The sequence below is a fragment of the Lithobates pipiens genome, unplaced genomic scaffold (genome assembly GCF_037356315.1).
Source record: "Lithobates pipiens isolate NorthernLeopardFrog02 unplaced genomic scaffold, aLitPip1_a1.2 Scaffold_13, whole genome shotgun sequence".
NCBI lineage: Eukaryota > Metazoa > Chordata > Amphibia > Anura > Ranidae > Lithobates > Lithobates pipiens.
Window position 1 is genome coordinate 396756159 of NW_027507718.1, and position 16038 is coordinate 396772196.

At 42.7% G+C, this 16038-nt stretch overlaps 1 protein-coding gene across 10 annotated transcripts in view; it reads left to right on the forward strand.

Annotated features, from left to right (window-relative positions):
• The window catches only part of MTUS1 (microtubule associated scaffold protein 1), a 390210-nt gene that overhangs the window by 190110 nt on the left and 184062 nt on the right, over positions 1-16038 (forward strand). For 7 of the 10 annotated variants that reach the window (XM_077477385.1, XM_077477386.1, XM_077477387.1 and 4 more), the window contains 2 exons: positions 3683-3859; positions 13487-13627. In XM_077477385.1, the coding sequence (XP_077333511.1) occupies positions 3683-3859; positions 13487-13627 (318 nt within the window). Of the gene's footprint in view, positions 1-3682; positions 3860-8615; positions 8846-13486; positions 13628-16038 lie in introns of those variants that run through there. The other 3 variants (XM_077477390.1, XM_077477393.1, XM_077477392.1) reach the window with 2 other exon arrangements.

The following is a 16038-nucleotide window of genomic DNA, read 5'->3' on the forward strand; positions in this document are numbered from 1 at the left end:
GCAATATTTTTAGCACTATTGTGCCTGTAAAGCGCCTTAGTGTGAAAGCAGTCGCAACGCAGTGCCGTATCGCAAAAAATTGACTGGTCATTGAGCAGCCAAATCTTCTGGGGCTGAAGTGTTTATAGAAGCCTATCCTGCCTCTAACCAATGCACTGTTTTACTCCCTCCATCAGCTCATCTCCCACAGCTATTACCTTATGTATCAATTGACCCTCCCATCTAGATTGTAAGCTCTAATGAGCAGGGCCCTCTGATTCCTCTTGAACTGATTTGTAATGCAACTGTAATGTCTGCCTTCATTTTGTTAAGCGCTGCACAAACTGGCGCGATATAAATCTTGTATAATAAAAATAGACCAAAGGGAAGCTCACTTTAGGAAAGAAAGCACTGCAGATATCGATGAACTTTTCTTGGTGCTGCCTTTATTTGTGGCCTCTGTTAATAAAATGTTTTCCTTTTTTCCTGCAATGTGGCTATATTTGTTTTTTTATTTAACGCATGATAGAAACCCGCCTTGATGTAGAACATTCAGCTTGACACAGAGCTGGAATCCAGTTTTGTCCAGTTGTCCAAAAAAAAAGTCAGTAAAAAACTTCAATTATTAGCGGGAATGCTTCAGCAGTTACACTATTGTTCATTTTATTTATTAATCATCTTTTTGATTTTATTTCGTAAGTTTTTTTGGCTCTGCGTAACTTCTGCATACTTTCAGCTATTAAAGCCATTTAACTTTTAAAATGTTCAGCTCTTTTAGCTGATGATGGAACTTCAATTTTTTTTTCTACAATTAATACTTTTTCAAACATTAAGCTTTTAAAAAAAAATAAAAAATTTTAACATTGAAATCAATGAGAGCATGATTAAAATCCTTAAAATCTTCTTCCGCTACCAAAATTTCAGCTCCTTCATACTTTTACCTACAGACGCTAAACCGACTTTAAAATGTTCACAAAATATTAAGCTATCTGGCTATATCTTTTCAGTTTGATATCTTTTACAGTTTTTGTGAAAAAGCGGTTTAAGTTTAGTGATTATTTCAGAAAATTTAATTCAATTTAGGGTATCCAGGCTTTTGTTATCTGTTTTGTTTCCTTGGTTACCAAAGCTTCTTATACACCGTGATGGGCGGTGGGGGAGAGCTCAGTAGGGCTGAAACGATTAATCAACATTATCGATAATAATTGATGATGAAAATCGTTGTCAACGATTTTCATTATCGATTAGTTGGTCCGCACCATGCGATCCGCAGAGCGGTCCGTAGCCACGGCCTTAGGAAAGGCCGCGGCTTCGGCCTGTCTCCGGAGCTAGCGTCCATCTTGGCACACCCGGCGGCGGTGTTGTAAATTGTAACCCCGTCCCTTCCGGTGCGGCTCCGTCACTGAAACAGCTGACGGCGGCCCTTTACTGCGCATGCGCTACTTCAATGCTATTTAACAGCGCATGCGCAGGATATTTCTTTAGCGGCGGAGAAAAATTATGGACTCAAGCGGGTGGAGCTGGACAGATGGTTAGAACATCAGCAGCAGCCCCGCCCACCCCACTAACATGCCCTGAATCGCGCATGCGAGGGATATTTCTTTAGCGGTCGAGAAAAATTATGGACTCAAGCAGGCGTAGACTTGCTGGGAGGGAGAGATAGAGCTGAGCTTGGAGAGGGGGGCGGGGCCCCGTGCATAGCACTGACTACATGTACAGTACATTGTTCTGCCAATAAATACACCTCACTGTGCCCAGAAAGTACTGTACATGTAGTCAGGGCTTTGCACGGGGCCCGCTCCCCTCTCCACGCTCCGCTCTATCTCTCCCTCCCAGCAAGTCTACACCCGCTTGAGTCAATAATTTTTCTCCACCAGTAAACAAATATCCTGCATATGCGCGATTCGGGGGTATGTTAGTGGGGTAGGCGGGGCTGCTGCTGATGTTCTAACCATCTGTCCAGCTCTGCCCACCCGCAAGTCTCTGCCCGATTGAGTCCATAATTTTTCTCCACCGCTAAAGAAATATCCTGCGCATGCGCTGTTAATAGCATTGAAGTGGCGCATGAGTGGTAAAGGGCCGCCGTCAGCTGTTTCAGTGACGGAGCCACACTGGAAGTGACGGGGTTAGTTTTTTTCATGGGTCGCAGAAAAATTTACAACAAATCTAACCTAATAACTACTATATATTAGATATCTAATCTATCTAAGCCTTTCCACTTGCTCGGCACAGCCACATAGTGTTATACCTTTTATTTAAATAAACAATCTCCCCCCAATAAAATGCAGCTTTTTGCAAGCATATCACTGATGATTTGGGCAATAGGCGTCATCCCGGGACTCATCACGGCTATGTTTTTATGCTTGTAATAAGCTGCATTTTATTGGGGGTGGGGGGAGTGGGGGGAGATAGTGTTACTCCATCATTGGTGTTTTATTCTGCAGTTTGAGTGTAAGGCCCCTTTCACATGGACGATCCATTCAGGTCCGCCTGTCAGTTTTTCAGGCGGACCTGAACGGATACTCTATAGAGGTCTATGAAACGTTGGATGTCAGCGGTGATAGGTTTCATAGTTTCATAGTAAGGTTGAATAAAGACACCAGTTCATCTAGTTCAACCTGAGTGAGTGTCTACAATTGTCTCTATCCCTGTACATTGCACACTTACATTGGTCCTTACCCTCAAGGAGCCCACAATCCAAGGTCCCCATTCTTATACTAGGGCCAATTTTGGACAGAAGCCAATTAACTTACCTGCATGTCTTTGGATTGTGGGAGGAAACCAGAGTACCCGGAGGAAACCCACGCAGGCACAGGGAGAACATGCAAACTCCAGGCAGGTAGTGTCGTGGTTGGGATTCGAACCAGCGACTCTTCTTACTGCTAGGTGAGAGTGCTAACCACTACACCACTGAGCTGCCCACTGACATCCGAGCCACTCTGATCCGAAGAAGTGTGACGGAGGAAAAAGCTATCCGTCGTCACCCGATCTCCCGTAGGGGAGAGCGGGGCTGGGACAGGTCCGTCCTTGCGCAGTGTGCAGAGACAGACCAGTCATCTTCCTGCTCAGCGGAGATCGCTCCAACGAACCCCGCTGAGCAAGCGGATATCCACGGGGCAGATCATCACTGATCCGCCCCGTGTGAAAGGACCCTTACACTCAGTTTTTTCATTATTACTTTTAAATAAATGGAAAAATGGCATATTACGTTTTTTTTTTTAAATATGATTTTATCCGATTAATCGAAAAAATAATCGGCCGATTAATCGATAATGAAAATAATCGTTGCAGCCCTAGAGCACAGACACACCATGTACTGATTTATAATAGAGGAATATGATGGGGCAATTCTGATGGGGCAGTTTTGATGCTATTCAGCATACCCACGCATTTTCTCCAGGAAATGCATTTTTAGTCATTATTCATGTCTTATACATGATTTAGATAGCTTAAACAGTTGGCGCAGCGCTCAGCAAAATGAAGGCAGATATTAGTTAGAGAGAAAATGTGTATGTACTATCACAAGTATGTTGTAGTGCGGCCTGTATGAGCAGCACTGTATATAGAAATGATGTGGTTCCTGTGGTGTTAGAATTGTTTCTTGAAATGTATATATGATTGACTTCTTACAAGAATCCACATATGTTCTGTTATCTTTATGAAACCTCTTTGGAAATCTAAAACTAATTTTTATTTTTGTTAGGGGGAGGTTCAATCTCTCCCAAAGGGAAATCTAGCACTTTTAAAGCTTCATCATTAATTGGGACAAGATCACTACCTAGAACAAGAATCCCATGCAAAGGACCTACCGTCCAGAGAACACCTAGTGTGTCTTCATTGTGCAGTGTGCAGAGTGATCACAGCTCTGTCAGCACAAGATGTAAGTACTGTGTTGTGTATTCGGCACGGGATGCATCTGAGCACTTGTCTTCACTTGTCTGTGTCTGAGCACTGGGTGATATACTGCACGGGTAGATGTCTTATCTGTTAAAGCACAGAATACCGTATTTCACTTGTCTGTGTCTGAGCACTGGGTAATATACAGCACGGGTAAGTTTTCTTTTCTGTTAAAGCACAGAATACATTTTCAATTGTTTGTGTCTGAGCACCGAGAATTGTTCAAAATGGTGGCTGTCTTTTCTGTTAAAGCACAGAATAACCCTAACACCCCGTAGTCACTCTTTGGGGCTTTATGTATGCTGTAATTGTACTGGGCACTTCATAACATGTGCATGTACTTTTTGGAAGTCATAAGATGCATTGTTACTAGGGTTTAAAGAAATTGATTACAACAATATCTGGGGAATGCCCAGGAAAAAACCAAAGCCTACTTACCACCAGCTCGCAGACAACCAAATTAAACTGTTTAACGGGGGTTTAGTCCGCACGCATTTGCAAACGCATGCGTGAGCCACGTCAAGCACCCTGGTATCTGTGGTCCTAACACTAAAATGTGTGTCCCCACAGTAGAGGCACATACGTTCTGTTGGATAGATGAGAGCAGGTGGAATGGAAATGCTCTTGTGCCGTTCTTCACAATGACACAATAGAGATACACAGCAAGAAATGGGTATTCACAATATGAAAAACCAAATGAATGCCAGGCAAGTAAACTGCTCTACTTTGGGCCTCATGCCATTCTAGCTATTTGGTTGTAAAATATGTGCAGAAGTTTTAATGAATGTGGACAGTCTATGGGAGGTAATGATTTTACATATACACAATTCGATAATATGGTGCACTGTGAATATGACAATAAAATTGGAAAAGGCGTCGGTAGGAAAATGGGGAAATAAACACGTTCTTTAGGAGATTAGTCCATGTAATGATAAATAAACAAATAACTCCATGGAGGGCTGGCAGTTCAGAAGTTTAGAAGGCAAAAAAATCTCTGGAATATAGAAAGGATAAGAGAACAGCGCCCTCTAAGCCCCTGTACACACGGTCGGAGATTTCCACAACCAAATCCGTCGGATTGTGTCCGAAACTCTTGCATACACACGGTCGGACTAAGTTGTCAAAAAATCCGATCTTTCAGAACGTGATGACGTAATTTCGTTACGATGGGACTACATTCAGGCTAGTAGCCAATAGCTTTGATGTAGGAATTTGATCTGAGCATGCGTGGCACTTGGTCCGATCAAAATTCTCTACACATGATCGGATTACGTCCGACCGGCCCAGTTGGTCGGGAAATATTTCCAACATGTTGGAAAATTGGGTCCAACGGAGATTCGGACGGAATCAGTCCGATGCATACCACACACAGTCGGATTATCTGACGACACGGTCCGATATGCCGCGTACACACGGTCGCAGAATCCTTCGGAATGCATCTTAAGTGCTGTATGCAAACATCTTTAAAGCTTTAGTAAACCCCTTTTTTTTTTTTTTTTTTTTTTTTTTTTTTTTTTTTTGGCCAAGGCATAATGAACTAGTATGCAGCTCATACTAGCTCATTATGAAATACTCACCTTAGAAAGAGGCACCAGTATCTCTCAAGTTCAACACCGAGCGAGCTGACATGTTGCCTCGGCTTGTCTGCCAGGTATCGCGGCTCCGGCGCTGTGAGTGGCCGAAGCCGCGATACGTCACTCCCGTGCTTGCTCGCACTGGTGTCTTTTTCCCGGAAGGTCTGGCAGTTCTGCTGGACCTTCAGCCGGGCCTTTACAGCGCATGCGCCGCATGACCTCAGATCCTGCACGAAAAGTAAATTTGTAAGGTTTAGGAGATATTCATTTTAACTACAGGTAAGTCTTATCATAGGCTTACCTGTAGGTAAAAGTTCAAAAAAGAGCATACAACCACTTTAATGTAAATAAAAGACTCAAGAATACACTTAAAGGTGTAGTGATTTACTTTAAAGATGTTTGTATACTGCACTTAGAGGGCGCTGTTCTCTTGTCCTTTCAATGATATTTTACTTAACTTAGGAGCTGAACAGATCATAAATCATGTTTCTCAACACATCTACTATGGCTATGTTTTTAGGGTGCAGTTGTCTAAAGTAATCAAATGCGATATAAGTGATGGGTGCATCTTTACGATGAAATGGGAATTTGTGCCCCCCTCTCATTTGTCTTATTCAATACCAGATGTGGATTTCTATGCAGCACATGCTTTGAGTGGACTAAGAAGGCAAGCGTTTACAGAAGAACAGCTGTAGTAGGTGGACTGACTTGGCTCCCATCCCAAGGGATTTTGCCAACTGATTAAGAGCACGTTTTAGAATTATGCAATTACAAAGAGATGTTTATACCTTGCTTGATATAGCTCTGTACCAGTTAGTACACTTGTAAAAAAAATAAGGTTATATTTGTAAATCCGCTTAATTTTCTTGGATGATGTTAGTGTGGTAATGTGTTAAAGGTGGGCTTTTAGGGCTTCTTTTAAATACTTGCTGTCGGTTTCATCGGAGAAGAGAATTCTAGACTGCTGAGTTGCATATGACATCCAAGTCCATTAGGCTTTTCCTCCAATTTGTGACCCATGTAATGCCTGTGGGTAGCCAAATGTAAATGGAAGTGCCTATATACACTCGCATCCATTCAGGTTTGCAAAATTCTTTAGGTCTGTCTGTAGTCAGTCATGTATTTATCGGGTGGTATCAAAGTTTTGAGAATAGCTTGTTTACAAAAAAGTACTTTATCTGCGTTTATACATGATCGCCTTCAAAATAGTCCCCTTGAACAGCAATACAGATCTCCCTGCATTCCTGACACTTCTGAAATGTGTCCTGGAAGTCGTCTTTTCTCAGCGTGTCGAGCACCTTCTGCTATTCATGTTGGATCTCGCAATGGTGTCAAAACGGCTACCTTTGAGCTGGATCATCAACTCACTGCAGCATCGCTGTAAACTTGGCGTATAATGTCAAATGTTTCTGTGGCAGATTTGCTCTGTTTCACGCATAATTTCATGTTTGCTCTTTGTTCTAACTTGCTGTCCATTCTGAAATAGCTGTGGTAACGCACGTGGTCAGAGTAGCACCAGTTGCACAGCTCCTGATGTACACAGTCAATGTCTTTTGGCACACTGATGAAGGTCGGTGCTTCATCTGATTGTGTGTTCAGCCTTGTTCTGCCATCTGTTGGCGTGTTACAAAAACTAGTCTCTAAACTTTGATACCACTTGTATGCATACCACCCTAAATGTGCCTACTACTCGGTACATCATCCAGCTGCTATGTGTTTTTAGGCTCTCATAGATTTTGACAGGCTGCTGACCAGTGTGGTTGGATGAAGCACCTTTCCTCCAAGATGCCTGAAGGAGCCAGGATTTTAAGCAGACAGGCCAAACCACCTGTGTGCAAGAGGTTAAGTACAGTACAAATGTGTGTTTCAATAGCTTGGCCCCATAAATACAGGCATCAAGTTAAGTACCTGTTCTGCTAATGCCCAGCAAATGCCCCTGATATAGAAATACAAGGCTCGACCAATACTCTTTGAAAATACAAATATGCAATATGCAAGTTGTGCAAACATGATTTACTAATACATTGCATGACTTTTAATTCTGTGGAAACCACTGATCAATGAGAATTGTTTCACTATATCAATCATTTAGGTGGGTGAACCTAGGAGCTTGGTCCCTGAACTGGAGAGGAAATGTTAACACTAACATATTTAATGATTTTTTTTTTTTTACTGTTTATCACCTAGGTGCCTGAAGATTCTCACCTCTAGTTGTCACGGTGGTGATCAAATCTTTGCACCAAACTTTACAGCTCTTCTCCTGGCTCATTCAAATACAACAAGAGGTGTCACTCTGGTACCCTCATATTTATCAAATGGGGTACTTAAGATAAAAAGCTGGTGGATGTTTTAGCCCAACAGCATCCACCTGTAACAAACGTACTAACCCATGAGCATCTTGAGACTAAAACCTTCAGTATGCCTAGGTTTGTGTATGTTGGGCACCACTTGTAGAGCTCCTTGACTTCCAATGGAGTTATTAAACTGTATTTTTCTACATTTACAAACCTTTAACAAATTGAGCACATTAGCCTGCATTCATCTGCAGCAAGAATCCATCAGCAAGTGAACAGCAATGGTTTTCTGTCCATAATCGGCAATTAATAGATCAGGGCTGATACCACTCACAAGTATTTGTGACCACAGTAAAAGATCTGTTTTTGTTAAGACATAGTCTTAGACATTCTACACTGCTTTTATTAACTCAAGTTCTAGAAACGGATTTAGTATTGCCTTTTCCTCCCTTCTTATTTGTGCTGGTTTCAGCTGTTTTTCTAAATTGGATTTGAGATGAGGAATGAGTGCTATGCTTCCCTCTCCAATCCTCTGCTGATTTGACAATAATGCTAGATGCTTCGCTCGCTTGTCTGCGTATGCTGCATCTCCACTAGCAAAAGAAGCCTTGAGCAGCTTCTAAATGTGCTTATTGTTTCAGTTTTCCATTGGAATGCCTTACAAACAGCTACTTTATTATGAATAAAGTGCCCTTTGAAACAAAGCTTCATATTCACCATGTGGCCAAGATTACACAGCCTACCCGATGCCTGGTTAGACTTTCAGGCTGGATTAATGTGTCCTGCCCACCGCCTCAAAGCCTCTGATTAGTTTCCACTCTAATTCATCGAGAGCGGCACGAGAAACACAAAGAGGTGAACATGGCTGATGCCCTTTCATCTCTCATCTCGTCGTGAGCCTCTTGTCTTAAATGACAGTACCAGGCGGGCACCGCAGTTGCACAGCAAGTGCATGGCCCATGCACCCCCCTTTCAATTTCACTCTAAGATTGGTTGCAGATTCAGGGAAATCCAGTGATGTTACCTTGCTGACCTTGCTGCTTGTGGCGTCCTGCAGCTTTTGCATAATTCCTTTGTTGGCTTCGGTTGCTGGGAAAAGAAGTAGGTCACTCCAGATTTTATTCTTTAATATAGCAAAATCCTAACTTGGCAAGAAGTCATGTGGTGTGTGTGGTTTCTTCCTTTTTTTTTAATTATTTTTTTTGGTAGTCTTCTAATCATAGCTATGCCATAGCCTTTAAGCATGGTAATAGATAAATGCCATTTAGTACTATTACATTAGTTATTAGGTAAATCCCTCCAGGACTTTATTGCATGCATCGACCCCCATTCCTTTCTCTGCAGTGTTCAATTATTTAAGCTCACTCTTCCATTTACAAGATGAATTATATCTACTCCACAGACTTATACATGTTTGTCTTGCACGGTTTAAAACTTGAAAATGTGAATGGGGCATATTTATAAAGCAACGAATGTGACTTCCACCAAACAGTCACTGGTGGTGAACCAATCACTGCCATTTAAACCAGAGAGATTTGACTGCAGTCCGTGGTTGAGGAATGTCAAGATGCGCTGCTTTATAAATATGCCCCTAAAGCTTGGGTCGGGTGCCTTTTTAAATTTGTTGCTGCAGTAGTGCAAATAGCAGCATGCATCTTGTCACTATGTATGTGTTAACTATATTTACTATCTTATTAGGTAAAGCATTACAAATGGCACCTAGTAAGAAGTGCCCCTCATTTCCAAGTAGATTTTTTTTTGCCATTTTAGTTTGTGTGTTTCGTATTATGCGTTGACTCCTTATGGTCAGTGGCGGTCGGCCCCTAATCTACATACAGGGCACCGGACACATGGATTTAAATGAGGTTTTTTTTTTTTTTGAAGCAGCACATGTTTAGAGCCTGAAGCTTGAATTGGCTTCAAAAAAAGGATGAGCTCGTGGCACAGGGCACTGCGCCCAGAACCCACCTAGTTGTGTGACAATAGTGAATTAATAATCACTATTCATAGTTTCATAGTTAGTAAGGTTGAATGAAGACACCAGTCCATCCAGTTCAACCTGAGTGTCTACAATCGCCCCTGTACATTGCACATTAACATCGGTCCCTACCCTCAAAGAGCCTACAATCCAAGGTCCCCATTCATATACTAGGGCCAATTTTTGGACAGAAGCCAATTAACCTACCTGCATGTCTTTGGATTTGGGAGGAAACCGGAGCACCCGGAGGAAACCCACGCTTCCTGATTCTCCTCCTGGCCAATCAGTGCTGTGACTTGTCACCCGATTGGTTGAGAAGAGAAGCGATTTCTATTGGCCGCCTAGGAGCCGTGATGCTGAGGAGGAGGAGGAGACTCCAGGGAAGCTGTCATCCACTGCCCACGACATAGATGGGTTAAGTGTGGGGCTGGCGACCAGGCGGGGGTTGGGGTGGCTGTGGGGTGCATTGTTTGTGCTCCCCCAAAAAATATACCACCAGCCGCCGCTGCTTTTTATTTCATTTTTTTGCTCCGTGCTGGTCTGATAACGTACCAGCCCCGCACAGTATAAAGACTTATCATTGTACAGTCATCTGATGTGTTGCCTAGTGTCTGTTGCATGGGAGGAAAAGCACAGTAAATTCACACTACACAAATGAATACGGTGAGAAATCTGAGTGCTTGAGGCATTTACACCCTCAGATGTTGCTTTTCTAGGCTCATTATGTTTTAACAGTTCTATCTGTTCTTTGGATCAGATTAAATCTATCCTGTTCTTCTATAATGCACCATAGATTTGATAAAGCATGCAAGTTTTATTAATAAAAGTAGTTGGTTTACTAAAAAAAAGTAGTAGCAAAATCTTTGAGAATCTGAATCTACTTGAGATTCCTCCCTGAAGTTAATGGCTGGGGCCATTTTGGCATGCACCAGCTGCTGATTAATGAGATACAAGTCTTAAGTCAGGGCTACAGACAAAAGTATAATTTTACAAGCCCGATGTTCTAATCATTCTCTGCATAGTACAAAATTAGGTTTGGGTAGAGGTCCACTTTAAACATCCTGTATTTTTTTAAAGCTAGCCACGTATTGTCTGCAGAGATGTTAGACTAGCAGTTTTTAATCCAGACATTGTTGTACAGTGCCAGTCCACCTCACTATTCTTTATTGGTAACCTGGATATGTAATGGACGTGCTGATGCACCAAATTTCTTAATTTTCAGCTCGGTTGCATTGTTTACTTCAGGGATATTGAATTAAAATTCACAGAGGTCCGATGCGTAAAATTTCCTTCCAACCGAGGTGCAAATGAATTGCTGGCTTGTGCGCTGACTCATTCACATCACAGCCCCCTCCTCTGAAAACACAATCTTGTTTTACATTGATGTCCTCAGTCCCCCTTGACAGTGTTGTCCCCTGTCCATTGTGACAGCGAGTCGGGCAACCTCTCCCTGCACCTTCTGTCACAATTTTAAAAATATGGGCATGCAGGGTTCCACCCACCTGGCTGTGTCATTCATTCGCGCAAGTTCTGTGAATGGTAGAGCTACGAGAAAGGATGAGCTCAGGTGTGTTCGCATGGTCCACATGTAGAGTCCGCCAGGAAGTTGGCGCAGCATTGTGTTAATCACAGGCAGTGAGACATATCCCCGATGCGTGGCTGCAGAGATTGGGCAATGTCTCACTGCCTGTGATTAGCGCAGCACTGCGCCGACTTCCTGGCGGGCTCTGCACGTGGACCATGGGAACACGCCGGAGCTCATCCCTAGCTACGAGTACCGACAGCCTTTGGGGCTGACGGCTTGAGATTTCAGTGAACCACCAGGGCACTGTTGTGTGCTCTAGGTAGTTGATTCTTCCTGTCATTGTGTAACTTCCTGTTTGTATGAGGTATGGTCAGACAAATACACTGACATTCTTCAAAAGCATGAAATTGAACCCATGATTTGCTGATCACAGATGCAATGCTTTTCAGGCTCCTAGTGTACAAAAAAAATGCACTTTTTTTTAATTCAATTAATTTTTTTTTAATTTTTTTTTCCACCTGCAAGCTGAACGTTACTTCCTCCATCAGCTCATCCCTCTCAGTTGAAGTAGAACTACAGGCAAAAATGTTTTTTTTCCTTTTGGATAGCATAAGGGAGAGTTTTTGCCATCTGTGTCCCATTGTGGAGATTTGCCTTCACTTTCTGTCCCATAGCCTAATAGGAAGTGAGAGGAAATCTGCAAATGAACGGAATTCCTTGGGGACCCCCAGGTTACCTGAACTAGTGCCCCCATTGGAAGAGTCTCCTCTATTGTTCTGGGGCTATCCAAAATTTTGCGTTTTTTTCCTTTCCTTCAACTTTCAGTGATAAACAGTGCAAATATAGAGGGTGCATCTCCTAACAGGGTCACAGACTGCAGTAAAAACTGACAGGTGTTCCAATTTCTCTCTACTCTATCCGCAATTTAAAGAAGCTTTCGTTTTTTTTTTTGTTAACCACATAAGCCCCGGACCTTTTTGCGATTCGGCACTGTCGCTTTAAATGACAATTGTGCGGTCGTGCGACGTGGCTCCTAAACAAAAAACCGCATTCTTTTTTACTTTTTGCTATAATAAATATCCCCCAAAAATGTATAAAAAAAAGGCCCCTTGGTTTAGGCCGATACATATTCTAAAACATATTTTTGGTAGAAATAAATTGCAATAAGCGATTGGTTTGCACAAAAGTTAAAGCATTTGAAAATGGGGGATAGTTATATTAATATAAATTATTATTTTTTTTTTTACTAGTAATGGCGGCGATCAGTGATTTTTATTGTGACTGCGACATTATGGCGGACACATCGGACCTTTTTGACACATTTTTGGAACCATTGTCATTTATACAGCAATCAGTGCTATACAAATGCACTGATTCCTGTGTAAATGACACTGGCAGTAAAGGGGTTAACACTAGGTGGCAGTGTAGGGGTTGTGTGTGTCCTAGGGTCATGTTTCTAACTGTGGGGGGGCGTGGCTGTGTTTTACACATCATGATCTCTGCTCCAATCACCGGGAGCAGAGATCAGTGTCACTGTTGCTAGGCAGAACAGGGAGATGCTGGTTTACTTTAGTATCTCCCCGTGAGTTGATCGTGGGTATCCCCACATCGATCGAGTCTGCGGGACCAGCGATTGGACTCATGGAGGTCCCGACCTGTGCGAGCGTTATGGCACAGCGGCAAATTTTAAAGGGACGTACCTGTATGCCCATTTTCCTGTCCGTGCCATTCTGCTGACGTACATCAGCGTGCGCCGGTCAGGAAGTAGTTAAAATGAAAAACGTCTGTAAATGAAATTCTGCTAAATGAGAGTTACCGCATTTAGCAGCATTTACAAGCTGTTGCAGGCATTTGTCGTTTCAAATACCTCTGAACATCCTGAACCCATTTTTTTGTGTTCCAAAATGCTTCTAAACTCAACTGCCTATAAATGACCCTGTGTACATGTACTGATATGATAACATAGAGGAGAGTTCAGGAGCAGCTGAAAAAAATGCCCAACTGCTCCTAAACATCTATTTAGCAGAAGCAGTGTACATGAGGCCTAACTACTATCTTACTCTACATTACAAAGTGCTGAGCGAACGATTAGTACTATAAAAATCCTCTATAATAATGCGGCTTGTGCATAAAAGTAGCTCAGTATTTGTTACTTTTTAATTGGACTTTGTAAAGACAGTCACTTTTTCCATGTCTGAGAATGTCGGTATTTATTCATGTATTTGTATTGTATCAACAGCTACAACTACTGCCACAAGCAGCATCAAGACCGATGAAGTTCCAGCAAAGTGCATGAGACAGAATGGCGTTGGTCTTGCTCAGCCAGCTAAAGTTACACTGTCAAGAGTACGAGCTCAGTCGCTGAAAACTGCCCAGACAGGTAGGTTATCCAGAAATGTAGGAAAGCTCAGGGGGACAACCAACTGTCATTCTTATGATCTTTTGGTAGCAGAGCAAGTTCACACGCTTTTCCCATACACATGTTGCAGCATGACATCTACTGCACATTTGTCACATGATATAGCTGTACTAATACAACCCTTGTATGCTATAGATGAACACATTACTGTGTGCTCGCTGCTTTAAAGCAAAAATTGTGTATGATTATTCTTCATATGCGGCAAATTTGGATTACAAATAGAAGTCCGTGGATGGTTGTTCCATGGAGTTAATAATAGATGGGGAAGCTGTGATATAATATTTCACAAATGTTTTTACTGTAGCTAAGAGAATGTTTAAGATTGGCCATACATTATACAATTTTCCTTTGGAATTTACCAAAACCATATATTTGGCAAAACTAAGCGCTTTCAATTGGTATGCAATTGGGCAGGTCATTGCCCTACATAGTAACTCTAAGGGAACTTGAATAAGAAATTTTGTATGGCCAGCTTAGGTCCACCTGAGTGGTTGATAATATATAATATACTGGCTGCTACAAAAAAAGTGCAGGTTTAGGAGATATTTACTGTACCTACCAGTGTAAACCTTATTCTAGGCTTACCTGTACATATAAACAAGAGGACCTTAATCGCTTGCCGACCAGCAGCCGCCATACTGTACGTGCCGTCGTAGCAGTACGTCAGCCCTTTAAGCAGGGATAGCAGGCGCACACCCACTGCACTGCAAGGAAACAGATACGCGTGGCCGGTGGTCGTGTTGACCGCCGGCCATTTAAGATCACGGGCATGAGAGCCGGACCAGGGACATGTGTGTAAACGCACAAATCCTTGTTCTGTGAGGAGAGTAGAGACAGATCGTGTGTTCCTACTAGCTAGGAACAAGATCGGTCTTCTCTAATCAGTTCCTTCCCCGTACAGTTAAAACACACACTGAGGGAACGCAGTTAACCCCTTGATCGCCCCCTAGTGTTAACCCCTTCCCTGCCAGTGACGTTTACACAGTAATTGGTGCATTTTTATAGCACTGATGGCTTTATAAATGTCAGTGGTCCCAAAAATATCAAGTGTCCGATCTGTCCGCCACAATGTTGCAGATCACTGCCATTACTACTACAAAAAAATGGCATTAATATTTCCCATAGTTTGTAGGAGCTATAACTTTTGCACAAATCAATCAATATATGCTTATTGCGTATTTTATTACCAGAATTATGTAGAAGAATATATATTGACCAAAACTGATGAAGAAATTCGTTTTTTAAAAACATTTTTGTGGAAATTTATTATAGAAAAAAGTAAATTGTGTTTTTTTTTTTTTCAAAATTGGCACTTTTTTTTGTTTATAACGCAAAAAATTCAAAACCGCAGAGGTTATCAAATGCCATCAAAAGAGAGCTCTATTTGTGGGGAAAAAGGACTTCAATTTTGTTTGGGTACATAGTTGCACCACCGCGCAATTGTCAGTTAAAGCGACGTAGTGCCGTATTGCAATAATAGCTTGGTCAGGAAGGGGGTAATTTCTTCCGGGGCTGAAGTGGTCAAAGAGGTTGTAAAGTCAAAAAAGGTTTTACCTAAATTAAATCAAAATGTTATACTTGCCCTGCTGTATGCAAGGGTTTTGCACAATACAGCCCAGTACCTCCTCTTCTAGGATCCCCTGCTGGCGCTGTCCACTTCATCTCTTCTGGACTGTATGTGCAGACGTGTTCCTGAGCTGGTTCCTACCTGCTCCCTCCTCACTGGACTTTGATGAAAGGGGCAGGAGCCAATGGCTCCTGCTGCTCTCAGCCATGCTGTGAAGTTGTTATTTTTTTGTTTTTTTTAAACCTTAAAGCAGTAGTAAAACACCACTAAAATAAAAAATTGGTTGCGGGGGCCCCCCCGCAGGGTTAAATAATTACAATATAATAGTATGCGGTGCATACTATTTCATGACAGACTTGCCTGTAAAGAGGAGGCCTCCTACACTGTCACAGATCCCGTGGTGCTGCCATCTTCACCCAGTCTTCCTTCCAGGTTAACGGCTCCAGCTGTATGAACGGCCAATGCTGCGGTGACGTTACTCCTGTGCAGGCTCCCTCGTTTCAGGAACGGGTTTAAAGCGGACCTCCACCCTGAAGTGGAAGTTGCACTCATCTGATCCCTCCCCCTCTCCGGTGCCACAATCAGCACCTTTCAGGGGGGAGGGGGGTGCAGATACCTGGATAATCCAGGTATCTGCACCCACTTCTGGGACAAGACTGCTGCAGATGCCCCGCCCCCCAGTTGTGTTCTGGGAAACACACAGTTCCCAGGACACAGCGGGGACCAGTAGAGACAAGCAGGGCGACTCGTGCATGCGCAGTAGGGAACCGGGCAGTGAAGCCGTAATGCTTCACTTCCCGATTCC